This window comes from Podarcis liolepis (assembly GCF_965112155.1).
Source record: "Podarcis liolepis genome assembly, chromosome: 4".
NCBI classification, from domain to species: domain Eukaryota; kingdom Metazoa; phylum Chordata; class Lepidosauria; order Squamata; family Lacertidae; genus Podarcis; species Podarcis liolepis.
In genome coordinates, this window is record NC_139558.1 from 24,726,327 (window position 1) to 24,745,364 (window position 19,038).

The 19,038-nt window shown below is 40.8% G+C and overlaps 1 protein-coding gene across 3 annotated transcripts in view; it reads right to left on the reverse strand.

Annotated features, from left to right (window-relative positions):
• The window catches only part of FGF14 (fibroblast growth factor 14), a 295,007-nt gene that overhangs the window by 231,653 nt on the left and 44,316 nt on the right, over positions 1 to 19,038 (reverse strand). Inside the window, exon 1 of one of the 3 annotated variants that reach the window (XM_083501379.1) lies at positions 1,123 to 1,228. The exons of the other annotated variants lie outside the window; for them this stretch is intronic. Coding sequence (XP_083357505.1) covers positions 1,123 to 1,131 — 9 coding nt within the window. The 5' untranslated portion in view covers positions 1,132 to 1,228. Of the gene's footprint in view, positions 1 to 1,122; positions 1,229 to 19,038 lie in introns of those variants that run through there. 3 annotated transcript variants of the gene reach the window in all.

Sequence of the window (19,038 nt, forward strand, 5' to 3'; positions counted from 1 at the left end):
TGAACCCTTCAGTCAGTTCTGTTCTGGCCTGTGAATAAACAATAGCTGTTTGAAGAATCGCTGTGTCGTCTGATATGTTCACCCACAACTTAACAGTATTGAATAACATATAGTACACAGTTTAGCTCTGAAAGTATGGTACAATCTCCACATTTCTAAAATACATTTTCCTGTTGCCAATACTCCCTTATCCCAAGTGTCATCAATATGATGGTTATGGGAGGTCCTACCCTGGTACCCATGAAGCCTCAGAGCTAGTCCCATTCACTGTCCATCTCATGAGGTGTCAAGGGCTGTTCTTTTTTTTTTTTCTCCCTTGAAAAGTACATGTATCTGAAGTAGGAGGGTGGAAGTGGGATGCTCTGTCCCAGTTACTCTTTCTGCTTCATGTACTTTCTCCCCCCTTTTGTTTTTCATTTATGGATTTGAAACAAGGCAGTCAGGTTGTAGCAGTTTATAAAGTTATAGGAATTGTACACAGTGATATTTTTCTAGAAAAAGAGGTGCCGGAACTCACCATGAACGCCTCCCTCATTCTCTTAGAATGGCAATGGCACCCACCCGAGAGTGCCGGAACTGAGTTCTGGTGAGTTCCAGCTGGAAAAGAGCCCTGTTTGTACATGTTTTACAGTTTTATTATTGTACGATGCCTGGTGGGCCTATCAGGTTGAAAGGTGGGCTATAAATGATTGGAGGAATGAAGGAATTACGACTTCTGACCCGTAGTAATTTGCTGACCTATCCAGAAGTTAGTTTTGAACCTGAAGGGCAGTCACCTGTGTGGACATTTTGATGTTTTCTTAGACGGTAAAAACAGGAAGTTAATAAGCCATTAGTAAATGAAGAAGAGAGCAAAATTTGCATTTAGCAACATTCAAAAATTCACTGAACCAAATCTGGCAATAACCACAGAGCCGCAGTGTTGATTCTGATATTCAGAACTAGAGCTGCATAGCTGTAGCTGGGAGCGGGGGGGGGGGAGCGGGGAGAAATCATTACATTGGCACATCAGCAACTACAGCTCCACCGCATTCTAATTGGCAGCTGCAGTTCTGCTTTAGTTTCATACACATAATTCATGCAGGAGAAATACTTAAGAGAAGTATTTAAATATTTACAAACCTTTCTCATGCAGCAAGTAGGTCAAGAGAGAAAAACACCAACGGCGAGGAGAGAATACAGCAGGATATCTTTGTTATATTTGTTCTACTCTCTCGCCTGCTCTTTGCAGGCAAAAGAATTGAATAAATATAATCCTTTACAATTTGGCCAGTTTCACTTCCCCATTTTAAAAAAATAAAAACTGTACATTTCCAGAAGGTGCCTTGGAAATGTAACCTCTACATAAATTGCTAAGATAATTTATTTAGCAGCGTAGACACAAAGTGAGAGCTTGCCCCCTTGAGCACGAAATTTGAACTCGGGTCACCATGCTATCCTCTGACAAAAAGAAAGGGGGCAGAGGAGAAATACTGTTTCTCCTTATTTTTATTGTATCTGATATTATTCCACAGTACGTAAACAATCTTGTGAATGCCTGAAGATTTACATTCATAAGAAGAAGTAGCTATCAAGGTTTCCTTGTCAACATACAAAATTAATTAAAACAGCAAGCCTACCCAAACACACATGAAAGTAAGTCCTATTAACCTCAATGTGATTTCCATCCCAAGGAACATAACTGGGACTGGACAGCATGGCACATCACAAGACCCTCAAAGCCCTAATGATATCTACAGCAAGATTGCAGGGAGTTCCAGGTGCTTACCCAGGACCACGTTTAAAGAAATATGGTTAATTTTACACATATTTACACCAGAGGTTTTCGAGGGAGGGAGACCAGAATTTACAGCATTTGCATCTCAAGAGGGGTTTGAGTAGTGCAGAACTGGATTTCCAAAGCATTCTGAACTTCTCTGTGCTTCTGTCCCAACCTGCCAAGATGGTTCTGACCTCCAGCCACCGCATGGAGTTCAACCTATTTCCTGCTTCTCCTTCCCAGAAAACCTTTTGCCAAGCAACTCCTCCCTTTCTCCCCCCCCCCCAGTTTTGAAAAGTGACAGTTTTCCTTTGCGACAGCACACCAACATTGCCCTGGCAACCTCCCCCTTGGTTACCTGTAGGGTCTTTTGTCTTGTAGATGGATTAATGGCAGGCTCATCATCTCTCCACCTGCCCCTCTAAGCAAGCTCAGCCCATCAGCTCTGATTAAGCCCCAGCATCCAAAAATCTGGAGGGGAAGATCTGGTGCCCAGGTATCTAGAGGATCCCTGTTTCCCTACTAACCTGCAACAGTAACCAAAGACATAAGTGGATGGATTTTCAGGTTCAGTTTCTATTAGTCACCTACAAGTCGCAGCAAAAGGCTGCCAATTATTTACTTAATATTTTTTAGTATTCTATGTTCAGAGTATGTTATTTTATTTTAATTTTTGATTAATTTATCTGCTGGTTATTTATAGCATCTGCATATCTGTAGTTTTTGTTGTATGTTTTAGAGAATTCCCCTCTCTTTTAGAATCTTTTGAATCCTTATTGCAAACTGCTTCAAGATTTTATATACAGGTGACTCTCCACTTATGTGGGGGTTACTTTCAGGGCCCCAGTTTGCATAAGCAAATTTGTGCAAGTGGGGAGGCTCATCAGAATGGAGAACTAGGGCAAAAGGGCATGAAAAATACAGTACTGTACTCTCCCCCCCTTTATACTGTACCTTTACCTCCAGATCACCAGAAAGGGCAGGGAACAGTGCAATTGAGCCCACTGCAATACAGCTGTTGAGCAAGGTAGCGCAGCAGCAGAAAGAGCTCTCAGGTGCCATTTTAGAGCCTAAAAGTTCCTTTTTCAAGCTCTTTAAACCTTCTATTTCCAGACTGACATCCTCTTTTGGCTCAAGGGAGGGGGATGTGTGTGGCTCATGAGCCACTAGGACTTTCCACCTCTCTCCCAGCATATCCAGGTTCGAACAGATGTAATTGTTTATTTCCCAGTGATGCATGTATACGCAGTGATAAATAAATAAATATATAAATATATTTATTTATTTATAGATAGATAGTATATATAGAGAAGATTGTAAGTGGTCTAGAAGTTGACTAAAAATAAATGAAATGAAATTTGGCCCTACATAATATTCCCAACACTTATTAACTTCTCTATAATTCTTTATTCACGCCAGAAAGAGCTTAGCATACTTAATTTTCCCACATCTTGAAATTGAAGAACTGGACTTCTTTAGGATAGGGGTTTGGGGTGGGTTTTGGTTAAAAAATAATATTTCCAGCTAATAATGTAGCCTTTCCCAGCAACTGTAACACACACACACACACACAGAACAAGTTGGCAGTTCTTATTTTATATCATAAATCTTATTGACATTGAGGAGGCAAGTAGTGCCTATTTCTTTGCCAGAGAGATCTCTTTTTTTTAGATGGAATGAGAAGTTATTGCAACATCATATTTTAAAAAAATATTGCTGATAAGTTATCAGCACTTAGCCTGTTTCCCAAGGGGCAAAGAAATATTGTGGGAGTTGCCACATGTCAGCTGGCACCTTTTAAAGAAGCATTAGTCAGTAAACCCAAAGGACTACCTGAAAGCAAGAGGCGCCTTTCAAAAACCTCACTAACTATCCATTACAACAGCACCTCCCATTTCATAACACATTCAGTACTCCCTAAAACTTAGTTCATTAGTATGGGCACCCTATTTGCTTGTAAAGTCCGAAAACCAAATATATGATGTGCTAATCAAGATGGCAACATTGTTCAGCAGACGTTGAAATTAAGGCTTGCTTTGATATTGAACAGCAATATTTCAGATGGATAATGTAACGAAAGAAGGAAGGAAGGAAAGAAAGAAAGAAACAAAGAAAGAATTTAGTCTTAGAAAAGTTTAAAGACCACAAGGATTATCTTCTATTAGTGCAATATTGCTTTAACTGGCAATGTAATGATTTGAGAATGTCACCTCGACAGCATGAAAAATATCTTCTAACAACTGAACCAATAAAGCTTGGTGGATAATTGTTTGCCTTTTCCCTTGGGTATGGATCTTTATTCAGCTTTCAGATGTATTCAGTGCCTTTGGGCAAGTCAACCCAAGCCTTTAAGCCCTCATTGTGGGCTTCCTAAGGACATCCAACTTGCCACTGGGAGAAAAAGATTAAGGCAATGGTCCTCAAAAGGTGTGGCAGGAGATCACGGCCAAGATTCAAGGACAATCAAAGAAACATATAAACCTTTCAGTGGAATATAGTATAGTATCAAAATAATGGTGTTTTTTATTTGTAGAATATGGATGGATAACTTTTCAAAAGGAGAGCAAGAACATCATGTGATACTGCAAGGTCACACCTTTCATTGAGTTTGTAAACATACTGAATGTACCTATGAGAAGCTCGTTTAAATTTTATTCTGGGAATGGTTCATCTTCCTATGTAGCTGCATTGTTTTGTACTTCCTGGATGACTCGTGATCATATTATAAAGTATTTGGGTTCTATGTTATAAATCCAGCACTTTTTGTTTTCCAATATATTTCTTATCCATAAAAAAATTGGTGTGGTGCAAGCAAATTTTTTTTCTGAAAGTGTGGCCCAGAGTAAAAAAGTTTGAGAACCACCGGACTGAGTGGAATCTCAGTCTGATCCAGCAAATCTCTCACGGTGTTCTTCAATCTCTCCCCTTCCACCCCAAAAGCTTTCCCAAAAGCTCTTTGAAAGACCTATTATGAGGACAGTACTCCACCTCAGAATCACAGAGTTGGGAGGGACCTCAAAAGGTCATTAGTCAAAGGCCCTGCTAATGCAGGAAGCCCTCCAGCCCTGATCAATGACCAGCTTCTACTTAAACGCCAGCTTAAATTAGCAATTGCCTCAATGGCTTGACGCACAGGGAAACTGAGACAAATTGAGAATAGAGCGGGAGGAGGCAAAGAGTTAAAGCATCCCACCCATACCGGGGTCCTAAACTGGAACAGGGCCCTTATGCCTGTCATTTGCTTTTTTAAAAGCCGTTTGAAAACTGTGCAGAATGGCATTGTGTCTAGTGTGACCCTTAAGAGTCCAAATCAGTGAAACTAAAGCTCTCCTACAAAGCTTCACAGCACAGGAGTTAAAGTATTTCCCATTCTCCCAAGGGGGGCAGAAGATCAATATCCTACTGGATTCCAGTTATAATATCATCTGGATTATGATTATGATTACAATCACACCTAGGGCTTGACTATCCAGCACTTGAAAATCCATTGGAGATTATTATTATTTTTACAGTGTTTTTCATTATAAACCTTGGATATTGTACATTTAAAGAAGCCTCTCAAGTTTATTGACACTACTAACATTAGTCTCTTTTATGTCACAACACTTTTAGAAAGTTGCTCCAACTAGATTTCATTTTCAGAAATACTGAACTTTCAAAATTAGCTTCCAAGTGCAGAAATCGATCCAGCTGCTGTTTTCAGATTTTTCCTCAGAGTCAGAAAGAAATCAAATTATGTACAGGCAAGAGCTGATTACTGGAGCACTGCTTTTCTTCAAGGAACAGATCTGGTTTTGCCCCTTCCTTTTAAACAATACTATCACCAAAAACAGGTGCACCCACGAATTTTACTGTTATAATAACTACAAACCCACACATTTCACAGTAGTTATCAATGTAGAGTCCAACTGCACTCAGCACAAATTTCAGCAACAGCTTGTTTAGTTTTGCCATCTACCTTATACATGTGAAGTAGAAGTAATTAGTGCAATGGATACAAATAAAGGATTCTGTGGCCCCTGAAACTAAGCCGAGAGAGCTGTCATTGCAATTATCCGAACTTAAGCTGTAAGCCAGGGAGGAGGAATCTGTTGCCTTCCAAATGTTGCTGGACTATAAATCCTATCATCCTTGACCACTAGGAGATTGGTAATGATGACAGTGATAACTCTCAGCAATCTATACCCAACTCTAATCACCCATTGGAGACACACACACAATTTGTGACCCACAAAGCAGAACATGGCTTCCTAGCATAATTTTCCAAGAACTAAAACAAAATAAAGCATCCCCTATTTTTGCTGCCTGATTGGGGCTGGAAAAGTTGTGGGTGTTGTCAGTCACCTACAAGGATCCACCAAATGGCTGGCTTCATGGGACACACATACCGTATTGTACATATTTAATCTACGCAGTGGATTCAGTACTAGGGAACTCAGAAGGAATAAATCAGCAACCAATTTATCCTCTTTTGTGTATTACACAGCAGGCCCTTTCAGAGCAAACTTAGGCTGTTTCAAGAAAGACAACATTTCCTTTTCTTTTCCCCCTTAATGAGTTCCCAGTTGGATTCGTAGAATATTGACCCTGTAGCCTATCTACAAAAGCTGGCCTGTGAAAACTGCACATTCCTCTATTTATATGTTTGGTCCTGAAAGATGTTTGTTGCTTTTGTTTTAACAAAATCTGTTTGCAGGAGATAGCCAACGTAGATTTAGATTTGGCAAATTGAGGTTCAAATCTTGAGCTTGGGGGGTAACCTTGTTTTCTTCCAGTCAGCAGCTTAATATTGTAACAGGTCGTTGGCAAAAGTTGTTTGTTTTTTTTAACTTATCAGATTTCACCTGAAAATGGTCAATATTTACAGTATGAAATGGTGGCAAGGTGGGGTATGGGCTGGCATTTAGATGATAACAATATTTTGTGGATGCTCCAAAAACGTTTCATGGGTGAATACCACTGATTCCACAATAAACATCTGCCCGGAAGTTGCCCATATGAAATGAAAACAACAACTTGCTTTGTTTGGAGAGTGAGCTAACTGAAGACTGGAAAGCACTATATTAAAATTATATTATAAAGAGTTAATCAAAATGCAGTGCTAGAATTAAAATATCCTGGGTTATTGCTTCCTTGGTAATTTATGACTCTTCTACAATGATATTAATCATAAATTATTTTTGGGGGGGAGAACTCAAAATAGAATGCAGAGTTTTTAAAAGCGAGGTAAGTAACTACATGGCGCGGGTGGCGCTGTGGGTAAAACCTCAGTGCCTAGGACTTGCCGATCGTATGGTTGGCGGTTCGAATCCCTGCAGCGGGGTGAGCTCCCGTTGTTCGGTCCCAGCTCCTGCCCACCTAGCAGTTCGAAAGCACCCTTAAAAGTGCAAGTAGATAAATAGGGACCGCTTTATAGCGGGAAGGTAAACGGCGTTTCCGTGTGCTGCGCTGGTGCTGGCTCGCCAGCTGCAGCTTCGTCACGCTGGCCACGTGACCTGGAAGAGTCTTTGGACGGCGCCGGCTCACGGCCTCTAGAGCGAGATGAGCACGCAACCCTAGAGTCGGACACGACTGGCCCGTACGGGCAGGGGTACCTTTACCTTTACCTTTAAGTAACTACACAACTTTTAGAGGACAACTGAAGGCAGCCCTGTATAGGGAAGTTTTATTATGCGTTTGTATTTGTTGGAAGCTACCTAGAGTGGCTGAGGAACCCAGTCAGATGGGCAGAGTACAAATGATCTTGTTGTTGCTGCTGCTGCTATAGCCATGGAGAGCCTTGTGGAGCAGGGTTATAAGACATTCTAGTCCCTCCTCCCCATGTTTAGCTTTCATTTTTTAAACCAAATATCTCCAGTATCTTTTATTCAGGGACGTATAAGAAAAAGATTGATGTGGATGGTATTCTACTCAAGTTCTCTGTAAGAAACCAACCTGCTTCCTACATCCAATGTTCTGGCCAATGAATGCAAGCCACAGGTATGACCAACAAGCACTAGGGTCTTATTTATAATTTTTTATACAATTACATTTTGATAGCAGGCAATAGAATTAAATATTCTACACTGTTGCATTCGGATCTAGGCTGTTTTGCACTAATTTATCATCCTCCCATGATGAACGCCAAAGCCGTGGAAATTCTGACTACAGGCCTACAAGGACTCTGTTCTTCCACCTAGATAGAAGCTTGTGGATGTTTCTATAGCATTTATAACTTATGGTATGTGACTCTCTCCTCAATCTACAAGTCTAGTATGATTATCAGCCCTTCCACATACAGACAATGCATTTCGGCTCCACTCCCTGTGTAAGAAATTTATCAGTTATCAAATGCAATGTCTACTCAGAATGAATAAATTATCCTGTGGTTATAACTTACAAAATGTATCTCTCTCTATTCACACCAAATGCATCAAGTCATTAAGATGACAATATGCTGCAAAACGATCTGAACTGTCAGGCGGAAGCTGCAAGAAAAGATAAAAGAAATGAAGATTCTTCTACCAGCCTTTTTCAGCTGCTGAAGCTGTGTGTGGCAAAGAAACAGAATGGCTCAGCAGCATTAAGTTGATATTGTGCAATGAATCCAGGCTTGCTCTTCATAGGAAATCAATACATTCATATGTATCAAGCTGAACAACGGCCGTCAAAGGGAAATCTTGGGTTTTATTTCTTAAATAAAAACTAGTCTTCAATATATAAAACCTATCTTAAATTGTCTTGTTCATAAAAAAAAAACATGATCTTATTGGATGAGTTGAGTATACTGTATGTTTCAATAAAAAACTAGGTGAAGAAGAGGAGGAGGAGTTTGGATTTGATATCCCGCTTTATCACTACCATAAGGAGTCTCAAAGCGGCTAACAATCTCCTTTCCCTTCCTCCCCCACAGCAAACACTCTGTGAGCTGAGTGGGGCTGAGAGACTTCAGAGAAGTGTGACTAGCCCAAGGTCACCCAGCAGCTGCATGTGGAGGAGAGGGGACGCGAACCCAGATTTGAAATTCAAAAATCAGCTTCGGTATGCTATTTCTGAGCTTGCTGGGTTGTGTACTGAAACAGATACCATCAGTAAGAAGGACTTACATTAGCCCAGTTTGATATTTTTGCTCTCAGTCTCATACCTGGCATGGCTTGGGAATTCAAAGAAACTATTAAAAAAAAATCAGTGCAGTTTTGCAATCACCAATTAAAATCAATGCAGTTTTGAAAACTGGAGTCCACCGTATTGATGCAAAATGGCAGCCAATTGTGTCCAAACATAGATGCAAACCTGCTCCTTCTTAAGAACAATCATGCAAATTTTGGTTAAAATCTGTGTAGTTTTTAAAAAGTTCAGTCTTGATCTCAGGATCCTAGCAAACAGACACACAAATTGTACAGAATACACATATGAACACACACACACCTTTGCATGTGTTAGGCAAGTGCATGTTTCTCGCGACATGTGTCATCATAAATGTACCCAGATCATAAAGCTGGAAATCGTTGCATCCCTGCAGCATTAACCTGTTCAGCAACCCATAAACTACACATTGTCGATATGCCAGGGAGGGCAAACAAAGTGCTAGTTCAGAAATGCTCTTTCTTAAAAGCATCTACCTGCCACAATTCAAAGACCTCCTTGGAGATGTTCTATTTCCACTTTAGCCCCTCTCCCAGTTTGAAGGCTGATTCGCCCATTAGGTTTTTTAGGTGTTTGCCTAAAAATGTTTAGTGTGAATGAAATGCAAACATGTATATCATACAGGAACATACATCAAGTATTCAGGATTCGCCGTGGCTCCCTATCAAATATACACTAGCAGGCTTGCTGCTAAGTAATGTGTGAGAAACATATTAAGTGTGCAGTCAATGCTCTCTTTTCTCATTCTTTCTAACTATCCAGCTTCATCTCAGCCTCCATTTTATCATGGCTACACAGCAGTGACCAGTTCACAGCCTTAAATACAGCTAAATATTAGTTTAAAATATACCAGTAACTTAAACTGTGATTCTGTGGCGATATAAGACTTTTAAAGTGCAACAGAAAGTCCTGCTACACTTTTTGCCACTCGAATAAATATTTTTTTATTCATCAAAAGCAATGCACAATGAATAATCCGGAAAGTTGTAGCTATTTCCTCAGCTGCAAACAATATCAAAGCATTTTGCCTGTACTGAGTCAGCACTCTTTAAGCTGAAGCACAGGGGAGCTTTAGTGAGGCTGGAATAATTAAAATCCCATCAAATAAACAACCCCTGGGTTTGATGGTTAGTGTGCTTTCTTGCCAATACTGTATGTTGAACCTGGGTTGTAAAATGCTGCCGGAGAAATGATCACACTGAATGAGATGTAGATTCTTAGTCCAATAATGGTTTAAGTCCAGTTTAACTGGTATTATCAGACACTTTAAAGGACAAGGCATGGATGCCTATAAACATAAACTTGCAGTTTGCTATGCCGATATGGAAGAAATCAGTCATAACTAGGCCAAATTGCAGCCCTAATCGTGGTGTCACTATTGTATGCCATATTTGAACATGTTTATTATTTTCTAGATGCTTTGTGAATAGGTCTTCCATTGATTCAGTGGCCACATTCAAATCGCAGCATTTCTGCTTAAAAGTAGAAGATGAATTTACATTTCATGCAGCCCACACAACTGCTTCACTCCTCTCTTGAAGCAAGCAGGGAAACAAGGCACAAAGTTTCAGTTAACCACAGGTTCCTGTTGCATCCTAAACAGGAAATGATATTTTGGCTTGTTTGGAAGCTGTTAACCATCAAGACATGCTTTAAAGTGGATTTAACATCCTGCTTGTTGGGTAGCCATTAATCATAGTTTCCTGGTTTGGGAGGTAACAGGAAACTATGGTTAATTGCACCTTCTTAGCTTGCTTCCCTGCTCATGCAAAGAGAAGAGCAAAGCAGCTGCTTGCATATGTAGAAGGCTCATTCATATAAGGGTGAGATGTGATAATCTGAACACAACCAGTGTATTCTATCCACCACTCTTACTTGCTATCATATTTGTTTTGTTTCATCTGGATACTGTTCTCCTTTGGTTCTTTGTTTCTGAGGGATAGCCTTTCACGTTCTTCATTTTTTTGTCATTTCAGATATCATAAAATTGTAGACTTGGAAATGCCAAAGTGTATCACCCGGTCCAACCTCCTACAATGCAGCAATATGCAGGTGTATCTAAAACCCCTTCTCTGTTTATTATTGCCTTCCATGTCACATGGAACCCTAAGTTGCAAAAACAGGCACAGTATATGTTGTGCAATCAGATAAATGTAAATAGACACAAATGTTACAGGACAGCACCTCAACTTATAGTTCAGGAGGTCAGTGGCTGGAGCTAGAGTTTAAAGTGCTACAGCTGAAATATAATGCTTCCATTGATCAGGCAGGCATAAACTTTTCCAGTCTGGGGGCTTCATACAACCTGCTAGTCACAGGAGCCCAAGTGGCACACCTGTCTCTTCCCACAAAAGGCTCTGGAAGCTCACTAGGCAAAGACACAGCAACCCACACCGTAAATAATAAACAATATAAATAAATATGGCATATGGTGTTTCAGAAGAGTCAGATGATTAAGCAACACAACCGCCCTTGATTCTCCAGAATCGCAGCTCGTGAGGCTCCAAGGAGGAAGATGTGTTTTTAAGACTCATGTGAACAAAGCCAACTTCTTGGTCATAGCTTGCTTACCCTGTTTATTTATACACCTCCAGGTTGAACAATTTATTAACCCACCCACTTTACTTTAAATGTGTATGTACTTTCACACAGACACACAACCAAGTGCGAACTGATTTAAAGGTGTTTGCAAATATGTACACACCTGTGACAGGCTCACAATATCATATCTATGTCAACAAAATAAAACCCAAATCCCATAAATTCCAATATTCCAATCTAAGATGATCCCAGTTCAAGCAAGCATATGGTACTTATCATTCACTCAAATTTCTCACAAATACTGCTGCTTAATATTCACTTTTGAGGGTGAATCTCCATAAGAAGTGGGTCAATATAAAGTGCATATGAGGTTCCTTGATTCTGGCCGGGAGGTGTGTATGTACATGATTTACTCATAGTCAGTGCATCAGCTGATTTTTTTCAGATTGTGTATGATTCTGTTTTTCAATGACCATTGAAACTGATTGTGGTCATTTATCAGACCCATAAAGAAGGCTGATCGCCGAAGAATTGATGCTTTTGAATTATGGTGCTGGAGGAGACTCTTGAGAGTCCCATGGACTGCAAGAAGATCAAACGTATCCATTCTTAAGGAAATCAGCCCTGAGTGCTCACTTGAAGGACAGATCGTGAAGCTGAGGCTCCAATACTTTGGCCACCTCATGAGAAGAGAAGACTCCCTGGAAAAGACCCTGATGTTGGGAAAGATTGAGGGCACAAGAAGAAGGGGACGACAGAGGACGAGATGGTTGGACAGCGTTCTTGAAGCTACAAACATGAGTCTGACCAAACTGCGGGAGGCAGTGGAGGACAGGAGTGCCTGGCGTGCTCTGGTCCATGGGGTCACGAAGAGTCAGACACGACTAAACGACTAAACAACAACAACATTTATCAGACAAATACATTTTTTCACTCACTTAGACTATTTCCTTGTACATATTCCAGGCTGATTCCCCCCCCCCCCCATGCAATCAAAACTTCAGAGCGATCAGATTGAATTTATTATAAACTATCAAAGTTCATATTCAGGCTCAATAATGAAATGCCAAGATAAATGGCAGCTGTGCCAAACACCACTGTCTAGAATGCTTTTGATGGAGCTGAAGTGGCCACTAATCTAAAAAATAAAGAGATGCAAAAATGTCATAAATAAGGCTGCAATCTGTTTACTTGGGAGTAAGCCCCACTGAACTAAATAGACCTTACTTCTGAGTAAATATGGTTAAGATATTAATAACTACGGATAGTTTGTGACATTAGTCTAATTTTAAAAATGGAATTGTATGCACTAATCACTCATATGCAAAAGCAAATACCATCAATAGCAAGATAGTAGTGACAGTACCATTTTCATGAGCAAACCATAGTAATCAGCCCAAATGCACAAAGCTTACCTAAGTGTAACTGCATTTGCTCAAATATATCTCCTAGCATTTTGCCTCTTCCCTTTCCCTCACTTGTTAGTTCCTCCCACTGTTTAAATGTAAATGTATACTGTACCTTCTTCAGTACAGTCCTGTGGTTTGTTAATTTTAATTATTACATTGTGGACTTTAGCGCTGCTTTGTAAATAATAATTGTCATTGTTGCTACATGCACATTCTTTCTAAGAGGAGTTAATATTCTCAAAATTATATCGTGCAGTACATTCGATCACAGAACTCTTCTCTTACTCTTAGTGGTTATAACAAACAACACGGGTATTTTAACTGTAGTAAAAAAAACCCAAAACCTGCTATGCATTAGATGGTTAAAAAGTACCATCAAGATGATTTGAGACAGCTTTCTGTAAATGTGAGGAATGCATTCCTGTGAGCACAAACAACTCAGGTGCTTAAATCAAATGTACAGTGGTACCTCGAGTTAAGAACTTAATTTGTTCCGGAGGTCCGTTCTTAACCTGAAAGTGTTCTTAACCTGAAGCACCACTTTAGCTAATGGGGTCTCCTGCTGCCGCCGCGCCGCTGGAGCACAACTTCTGTTCTCATCCTGAAGCAAAGTTCCTAACCTGAGGTACTATTTCTGGATTAGCAGAGTCTGTAACCTGAAGCATATGTAACCCGAGGTACCACTGTATATAAATTGTAGAAAGCAAAAATGTTGGGATCTGTTGACTGGGAATCACTAATGTATAACATTCTTGTATATTTGCATTCCAGAAAAATGTATTTTAATGTTTGTACTTAAAATGTCAATAAGGCAACATCAAGTTGGTGAAAATCTACCAGGTATTCTAGACTAATAATGGAAATGTAACTGGGTTATGTGCATATAGTATAGAAGTTTCCCAAAGCATTTACATTTGGAGGCTTCCGGTTCAGCTATGCCTTAATGGAGGCAGCCCCCTTGGCAGCGGGAGATTGTTGGCAAAGGAAAAACAAAGATGATTCAGGGTAAATCATCCCTGCAAATTCCCCCCAGGGACGGGGGTGAACAGGCTTCACTCGCAGTTTGTCTTGGTACCCGACTCGGTCCGGCAAGGAATGCAGGGGGCAGGGAGGTGCTGAGTACAAAAGCACTTTACCTGCTGAATATCCTCCAATGCCACCATGAAGAAGCAGCGGTTATCCTGTTAATTAGAGTTTAATTGCACTAAACTACAGGCCCGTGCTAGAAGAGATGAGATCACAAACTGTGGAACAAACCAATTGCAAGGACTTTAAGGTTTGAATTTGAGATAAGACTTCATTCAGTGCAAAAGATGGTGGGGGAGGAGCCTATGGAATTTCTTTATTTAAAATTTGCTTCTCTGCATTAATGATTCGGCAACCCTCCTCTGAATGTTAGTTCGAATTATATTTGTACAAGTGAGGATGAAAGAAATTGGATTATAAATATGGAATATAACATCAAATGGAACAGTATATGTAAAAAAGGGGGTGAAAGGGAGGGAAGCTCTATTTTGCAAAAAGTTTACAGTGGAAACTTAGAGCTGACTCTTCCCCATCCTTTATTATCTACATATATCTTCAGCTGTGAGCTGCCAAAGAACTGATAAGGTTCTTTCTTGAGTCATCTGCAGTTTGACAAACCGCTCTTCTTCCCAGGTTGAGAGGGAAAGTGGTGACAACAGCTTATTTACTGGGACAGAGTGACTTCTGCAGCTGTAGTTAAATTTCTTGGTACAAAACAACAAAGCAGGGGATAGAGCGATGGAGAAATTTCTGCAACTACAGTGGGATATAAGCTCCGCCCAAGGCATGACAGATAATAGCAACAACCGGGGGAAAGAAAGACATAACATCTTACAGTGACAGGAAGAAACACCATGGACAGAATAATTGCCATACACAGAAAGAACAAGGATATAGTTTGAGTTCCTCACTTGCAGTTTTATAGATCATTTCATGTGTCAACAATAATATAAGTTATTAATATTGCCGTTGTTGAATAAGGGATTATTATTGTGACCAGAATGTAATTGAAACTAATAAGATTTTGGAACGCAGAAAAAAAGAAAATCATCAAATCAAAATCTAGCACGCCGGGGGGGGGGGGCGACGACACTCTAAATTATATAATTCACTATTTGAATTGGTATTAATAATTGTATTATAAATTGGTATTGTTATAATGAGGTTATTACTGGACTGTAATTGAAAACTAATAAAATGTATTACAAAAAAAGCATTTACATTTGGAAGCAGAACAAGTAAATTATAGCTCAGTCTTTATGCTACACATACATTCATAGATATAGTACACACAGCACAGGCTGCTTCCTTGGGGATCATGGGGTTGCTTGTTTTAATCTTTTTTAATTAAAATAACAACAGCATTAATTTACTTAAGGGATACAGCTTAAAACAACAACAAGAAAACAAAGTCATGAAACACAACAGGATGCTCTGGTCTACTATGAAAATAAATCAATAAATGACTTCTTAAGGTGGAGTGGCCAAACCTCTAGGCAAAGAAAGTGATAAGAATATAAAGCACACAGCATGCATGCACTGTAAGGCTACAACAAAATCTTGCTGCCAGTAAGCTAGTTATTGCCAAAGAAAAAAAGAAATGGAGGATAAAGGTCCCCTTCAAGTGTTCAACGATCTTTCAACCCAGACACTGAGGTCTAGCGCTGAGGGCCTTCTGTCAGTTCCCTCACTGTGAAAAGCCAAGTTACAGGGAACTAGGCGGAGGGCCTTCTCGGTAGTGGCACCCGCCCTGTGGAATGCCCTCCCATCAGATGTCAAAGAAATAAACAACTTCAGTCATACCTCATGTTACGTCTGCTTCAGGTTACGTTCTTTCAGGTTACGTCCCGCGGCGACCCAGAAGTACCGAAAAGGGTTACTTCTGGGTTTCACCGCTCGTGCATGTGCAGAAGTGCAAAATGATGTCATGCGCATGCACAGAAACAGCGAATTGCAACCCGCATGTGCGCAGATGCGCCCCTGCAGGTTGAGCTCTTTTCATGTTGCGAACGAACCTTCGGAACGGATCTCGTTTGCAACCAGCGGTATCACTGTATTTGACATTTAGAAGACATCTGAAGGCAGCCCTGTTTAGGGAAGTTTTTAATGACTGATGTTTTAATGTATTTTTAATCTTTTGTTGGAAGCCGCCCAGAGTGGCTGGAGAAACTCACACAGATGGGCAGGGTAGAAATATATTATTATTATTATTATTATTATTATTATTATTATTATTATTCATCCCACAGGGAAAGTATATTCCCTCTGTTGCACCCCCATTGTCATTGCCCTCCAGAAGTTGCAGGGATCCACTCATCCTCATGGAGGGAAACTGAAGACATGATGGAGCACACTTGTGCCCCTTCACCTCATGTGTCAACATCACACTGAAGAACGAGGCCTAAAGAGGGCACACTGCGTGGCATGTGCTAATTGCAATAATTCAAGGTGCAGGCTGTTGTTGTTGTTGTTGTTATACCAGGCCTGGGTGAGATAGAAAATGAATATGGTTCTGTATGAATCTAGGAAAGGAGAAAGTAGTAAACAGTAGTGTCTGCAGAGAAGGTGAAACAAGGAGACCAAACTTTGAAGGATAGCAGTGAGAATCATGTGTTGTGTGGTGCTCAACCATTTGAAGACTATTGTCTCCAAGTCTTAAGCCCACCTCCCCTACAGATCATTAAGAACTAACACAGTATGTGCAGGAATGGTCTGGTGCTGGTTTTACACTTATTTTCGTGCATTTGCTTTTTATTTACTTACTGTTTTTAGCGTTGGTTGTATTTATGTCCCATTGGTTTTTAAATCTGCTAACCATCCAGAGGGCATGGTTAATTAGACAATATGTAAAAGCCAAAAATAAATAATGACTATGTAATAACAGAAAGTGTCGTGTTCCATGTGCATTAAAACCTCCTTGATGGTAAGTTAGCCTGGCAGATTTTCACGGTGCCGTACGCAAATGGAAATAGTTCAATAAGTTAGTACCCATTCGGCCTCGATTCCTTCAAGAGGATCTCTTGAGAAAGTTATCTCAGCTAATGAGGCCTGGTGCAATGGCCTACTTAATAATTATAGAACACCTTCCTATGAAGCACTGTCACTTAGACGGCATGAATGACTGCAGAACCTTTGCTTTGCCCTTATATCCTTGACTATCATCATTGTGAAGGTCAAGCAGTGGGAGGACTTGAGCAACCTATCACATAAACTATTTATGTTAAAGCTCTGATCTGGGTTCCTACAATCCTCTCGCTGTATACTAATTGTACTGCTATTATATGGAAAGAGCTATGGATTACTCTCAATTTGCTGTTGAGAGTAGTTTCTGATGTCTACAGTTCCCGATTTGTATACATTAGAATAGTCACATTTAAGTTTCCAGATGTAAAGTAAATAGGAGCACATCTTCCATTTAGACACCATTAGGGATGCATCTTTTAAAAGCCAATTCGCGCAGCCAATACACATCAGTTGATAATTCGTCACTCAGTTACTTCCAGCCAAGTGTGTGAATTGACCTGTGAATTAGAATTAATCTGTTTTGGCTCATTTGCATATTTATTTATTTAATGAGATTTATATACTGCTTTATTGTAATAAAAACCTACTAAGTGATTAGCCTCCTTCAGATCTCTTTGTGAGCTAAAAGGCAGGACAGAAATAAGAAAATAAAAACCCCAGAATAATGTATATACGCATTGCCTTAGTGTTCAGCTCTTTTGTGCGGTGAAGTCATTATATCATTTTAGACTTGCTGCAAACTATTTACAAGTTCCCAAAATGGCTGAAAGATTATGCCTCTCTGAAATGTCTGTTCCACACCAAAGAACACCCTCTGCTGTTGACACACCATTCTATTTCATGCCACCAGTTCAGTTAGCAGAATGTCCCTTCATTTCGCTGATATGAATTACATTTCTACTTACGCAGCATTTAGTGGAGATTATTTTTAGAACTTTCTGCAAAAGTGCTTTTACTAGTAGGCACTTAAGTCAGATGGGAAGATGGAAAAAGAGGAGAAATCAGAACATTTTAGGAAATGCTGAGAAAGAAGAACCAACTTCCATTCAATCATTACAGTTCACTCAGCTCAAGGATAGATTTGCTTCCGGACAACCGTCGCCTTCACTACTCCTCAGAGACTGTAGCCCTCTTTAGGCATTCAGATAGGATACGTGAAGTTCAAACTGGGGAGAGGGTGTACACAATGGATTCACCTGCAAAAAGCAGGAAGGTCGAAAGCGGGCTAAGCATGTTTGGCTGAATGTGCTTAGAGCCCCCCTCGCAATTAAGAAGCCTGATAGTACTGGGGTCCAAGTGCACTCTGCCGAACACACCTAGAAACTCATCGCAGATCTTCCTGCTCAACACAGGAAGTTTGGGGCTAGAGTGTGTCTGACACACCCAGGAATATTGGGGCCAGGGGCTGGTGCACGCACCCAATGGTGGAACAAGTCAATCGGGCACCTGGGGAGGTGCGCAGGGCCGTGGGGCGGGGACAGCTAGGGGAGCACGCTCCATGGGGCCTCTGAGGAGTCTGCCTGCCTCCTCCCTCTCAGCCGCCCTACAGCTGAGGGGGAGGCGTCGGGCGGACCGTTTGGGGCAGCAGAGAGCCTGCGGGCGCCCAAGCCACCGCGTCACTCCCAGGAGAGACGCGTGGCTTGGGGGTGCTTCAAGCCCCATAGTGGGTGCCACCCACCATTTTGTCACCCCCCCCTCACTGGTGACACCCGGGGCGACTCTCCCCCACCGCACCCCCTTCCTCTGCCCTTACATGCATGCCATCCCTAGCCTGAGCCTTTACACATCCTAATTGAATGCCTGCAGAGGGCTATTACATTTTAAACTCTGGGTGAAGTAGGAGATTGTTTTTCAAATCCACACAAGCAGTGTTCTATCATTCTGCACTTCAACCCCACAACTTCTTCACAATAATTTAGGGGAGAGGTCTAACACAGCATTTTTCAATTAGCTGTGATGAGAAGGAGGGGATGCACAAGTGCAGCAGGAGAGAAAATAATGGAGGCCATGGAGACGCAGCAGAAATTGTAAAGGTTGCACCACTGGAAGAGAGCCGATGTGGTGCAGTGGTTAGAGTGTCAGAACACGACCTGGAAGACCAGGCTCAGCCAGGCACCATCTCTCAACAGGGTGGATGTGAGGATAAAATTAGGA